Consider the following 4,711-nt stretch of genomic DNA (forward strand, 5'->3'; position numbering starts at 1 on the left):
TTAGTCACTTGGGGTGTCAGGGTCTGATCTCCTTCCCAATATTAACTGGAGATGTTGGAGTTTCGGAAAGATTCACCCTTCTCGCTCCAAGTCAAATTTGGGGGCTTTACATGCCAAACCAACGATGGGCATCTGGCACGCCCCAGCGGAGGATTGAGGATTAATTTGGACCACCTGGGGATCTTTTGACTATACTGAAAGCTTGGTTACACGGCGCCTCCTCTGCAATAAGCCTTCGTCAGATTGCGGGCACCTCGGCCGGGATTTGAACCCGCCACATGGGATCCGTAGGCCACCACCCTCGCCTCGGAGCCACCGAGGTGGCTACCCTTCTCGCCCTGTCAGTCACTATAACAGCGAGACACAGGAGTGTCACTTTCCATAACATTTTTCTTTTGTGTGTGGGTGGGGGTTGGGGGGGTAGTATGAATATTAATGCGTAGTAGAACACTTGGAATTGTGCATGTTAACAATAAAGACATATCAAATACCATAGCTAGATGAATAATTGCTCCAAAGTACAACACAAATGTGCTCCATCCGCTTACTTTGGTGCTTTATTTAGAAAAGCGATCATCGCCGCAGTCAGGTCTTCCTGCGCCTTCGCAGCACGTTCTTGTTGCTTCAAAGCACGTTCTTGCGCTTGCAACACAAGTTCTTTCTGAACGAGCTCCCGCTCCCGGAGCTCGAATTCCTTTGCTCGAGCGGCTTCAAAGCTCAATCGGAGGAGCTTCTGCTCCTCAATTGCTGCCCTAATGAGGGCAGTATTTGGGTGCTGAGCCCTTTTTTTTGGAGGCGCCCTCGCTGGCACGGACACGCTGTTGCTTGCAGAGGTGCTTGCAGCGCAGCTGGTGCTCGCGGTGCTCGCCGTCCTTGAGCTTGCAGCCAAGCTTTCTCCTCTGTGCCCGCTCAAATCTGGTGCCTCGAAGCCGACTCCAGCGGCTGCGACATCATGTGAGTCGTCTCCCACGTCCATAGGTGGCTCCTCGAACATCTCGCCATCCTCTGCACCTCCATCCTGCAAGCCTGAAAGCAACTGGGAAAATTTCCATACAATCAGATATTTATATTAAACCGCAATTCAGGTGTTATAATCCATCTCACAACAACTTGGCAAACTTTGGAAGCTACACCCTCGTGATTCCACAAGTGCATCGGTGTGAGGCATGTTGCATCACTGAACAGATGTACCATCACTTTCGGACGCACGGGCATGAGGAATCTGCTGTTATCTTTGGCTTCTTCAACTCCTTCCTTAACTATATTCAATGAACTGACACCCATCCACCAACTGCTCGCTGAAGAACTACCTGGCCACCACCTTTGGTCAGAAGTCTACCAATTACACCACTGGTTTTGCCTATATTCTGTTTCACGATAACTTGGCAAACTGTGGAGGCTACGGCTCCTGCTACCCAAAAACAGCGTTGGAGCGAGGCATGTGACTATGTCACGGGAGCGTTTGTGTCACTGCTCCAAAATCAAGACCTGGAGGAACTGGCTGTCATCTGCTGATCAAAAGTCGTCTGCTGTGAAACCAACCAACTTCAGATGAACATTCACCGGCGCAACATTGCCATCCGCTAGAGTAGTGAGCTCTTTGGAAACAGTTTATGAGACAACCATACGTTCAATTTACTAGCGAATCTGTGGTGGGTGCTAATGCCACGGCACAGTGCGATGTTTGAGCGGAAGTGGTGGATTACACGGCTGCAATCGTTCACATATCATTCAAAAGCCATATTGTTCCTGGGAAAGGGTTGATCCGTATTAAGTATCATTGAAAAAAAAGTAACATGTCTTCATCTTCCGTGTCATGTAGTGTGGCGGACAGAAGGGTCTCACTGCAACACTACTAACAATAAAAGAAGCCTAGAACAACTTTTTGTCACGGACAATGCTGTTGTTGTGGTAGTAACGAGGCTTAGCTCCGTGGCCTCGATTATGGAGTGTTGTCACGTGCCTTGCTCAGACACTCTTATTGGGTCGCGGAAGCTGCAGCCTCCACAGTTCGCCAAGTTATCGTGAAACGAAGTATAGAGCTGCTTTATACTGCAGCCTTAGCTCTCCAAAGTAACAACACGAGGACTAACTTACCCGACAAGTGAGAGACCTGCAGTCGCCTGCTCCACTTTCGGTATCGTCACCATTGCATTGCCGATGGCCCGTCTAGGAACCTCCAACGAGGGCACATAAAGGACAGTAGCCACCCTTCGGAAGCGCTAGTGTAGCCTTTGAGGTATTTCCTCTTCTATTTGATGAAGGACGAGTCCCAGTTCATGCAGAATCGCTGGATCTCTGACAGGTAGGTCGGAAGCAGACGACTTGCTTTTCGTATAAGAGCTTGCCGATCTGTTTGTAAACACGAGTTGGTGTATGTAGGAACCGTTGAATATCTAATAATACAGAAACCTTGTTATGAAAGATTGATATCACCAGCCGACCTGCACTACTGCAGGCGTTGCACGGTCCAGGCAGCTCTCTACGACCTGGCTGCTGTTGTTGAGCGGCAGCGACCCCATGAACCTATGGATGGCGAAGTAGTAGGCCCAGGTCTGCTTCCCGGATCCCGTGGTGGTGCCTTCCCGTGCATGTTTCCTAAAAATTAAGGCAGCTGTAAGTGTCACATTCATGTAGTTCCGTAAATGTACATGCAACACTCACAACACCTAATAAACAGAAATCGCTTTGCAAACCACCTTCAGATTGAAGATTGGCACACACATGATGCTACCTGTTTTACATGGCTTGCATGTGACGTCATGGCATTGTGCAGGTGGCCAGTTCTACTTATTAGTGCTCAAAAAAACAACCTCAGTGGGGTGGAACATATGCTGCAGAAGGGACACATATACCAGCTGCCACAACAGCAAGTGGTATGATGTCAGTGATAACCATGTATATAGTGCCAGCACATAAAAATCAGCATGTTTTACTTTCTAATCGTATCGCAATGTCAGGTTAGGCCTTCTGTGGCATTGCCTGTTATTGCTTACAACATACAAATACATATAAAATAGTTGAAGTCGAAGGGATTGATGGCTGTTTGAAGGAAACTCAAAAACATGTTTCTGAACGTGTCGGACTAAGACTCTACAAAGGGGGTCGAAGCATGCGCTTTAAGGGCATACGGATCCCACTGCTTCTGGGTGGAGTTTTGACGGCAACCTCTGTGCTGTGTGAAGCGCCTCAACGAGGAGGGGTAAAACCAAAACAAGCCACAACAAGAGTTGTCATCACTAAACCCGACTCTGAAAAATGCGGTACTCGGTGTCTTCACTGCTGTCGACGCTGAGAGCACTGCTGATATCTGTCGAGTCCGACTGTTGCGCCAATCAGACACCTTTGGGTCGCCGTGGGAAGGAATTTAATGTTTTTAATTTCTGACTGTTTACTCAAGTTTCTTCAGTGAATTGTTTTGTACCCTTGATGCACGTTCACCGCCACCTTTATGCAAAATTGTAGCTTGATACGTTTAGAAACCGATTTATGCCGTCCCTTCAAAAAGTCATCGATCCCTTTGACTCGCCCTGTAGATTTAAACGGATTTTGCTCCTAGGTGAGTTTAGCTCTTCAGTACCGATGTCTTATGTGGTTTGAGCCTCGGAGATCATGAAACATGGCAAGTCAGCTGTGAAGCTTTGAACATTGCTGCAGGCGAAGACGGCTACTCAAAACGCGTACAAGCTACGCAAAGGAGCGGTGGCCGAACACGGCACGCGAGACAAATACTGCAGGTAGGCGAGCCCTGTCTTTGCGCGCCGTGCAAATTGAACGGTCGTCCCTATCGGCACTGTTTGGCGTGCGTGTGTTCGTAGGATTAGCAGGTTACACCAAACGTGTGAAGTTTTCCTTACCGATAAGTGCTGCACAGATTCTCGATCTTGTTGTGGACTTGGTCCCTCGTCGTTCGAAAGCCCAGGGCCCCCAACGCTTCCGCGATCTCGGCGTAAACGGCACCGTTTCTCTTGGCGCGACGGAGGTCCTCCAGCCGATCCTCCCAAAGCCGAATCAGCGCCCAGGTCGCGTCGACCCTCCAATGGACGCGCGGCGACCCCTTCCTACTCATCGACGCTCCTCCGTCGTTCGACATATCGCACGACGCGAGAGATATAGAAATATATATGTACAAAACAAAGATTAAATATATACAGTACAGTTAGTAATACACTATTAAAGGATGATAAAATATAAAGTAGACAAATAAAAGCTAGATAACTATGGTTGTAAGAAAAATCGAAAGGGGGAAAACCGAAGTGCCGAAGCGAACGATGCGAGCAGGCGAGCAGCGGGACGACTACGCCTACTAGATAGCTGGGTCCGTGGGTACAAAAAACTATTAGTAGAGCGAGGTCTGTACAGATTATACGTCAAACACGCTCTTTTTTAATAATAAGATTACAAAAATATTTATTTTAGAAATCAGTACGATCTTTATTTTCAATCCGCGTCTCTAGTGTAGACCGCTGCTGACGAGAGTAGGCCTTTAGCAGCCGTAAAGGAGTTGTGGGAACTCAGGTTCCCGAAAAGGACCTTTACGCTAAATGTCATTTGAGTTGCCGTGTGGCACTGCCTAAATGACATTTACACTAAAGGTCCTTTGGCGTAAAGGTCCTTTTAGGTGCCCTTCTGGCAGGGGTATTACAGTCCTCCAGACTGATTTAATGTTCACTATCAATCTTTCTTCGGCGTTAGTCATGATAAAATGCCG

At 48.0% G+C, this 4,711-nt stretch overlaps 1 protein-coding gene across 1 annotated transcript; it reads right to left on the reverse strand.

The window, feature by feature from the left end:
* Positions 1 to 544: 544 nt before the first annotated feature.
* Positions 545 to 4,069, reverse strand: LOC120846310 (the record flags this gene model as incomplete). The annotated part of the gene is made up of 3 exons (XM_040218031.1): positions 545 to 1,036; positions 2,445 to 2,598; positions 3,858 to 4,069. Coding segments are annotated over 3 exons (858 nt in total), but the record flags the coding sequence as incomplete, so codon positions are not given.
* Between the last annotated feature and the right edge of the window lie 642 nt (positions 4,070 to 4,711).

Source organism: Ixodes scapularis, unplaced genomic scaffold, assembly GCF_016920785.2.
Source record: "Ixodes scapularis isolate PalLabHiFi unplaced genomic scaffold, ASM1692078v2 PGA_scaffold2__306_contigs__length_199485367, whole genome shotgun sequence".
Lineage (NCBI taxonomy): Eukaryota > Metazoa > Arthropoda > Arachnida > Ixodida > Ixodidae > Ixodes > Ixodes scapularis.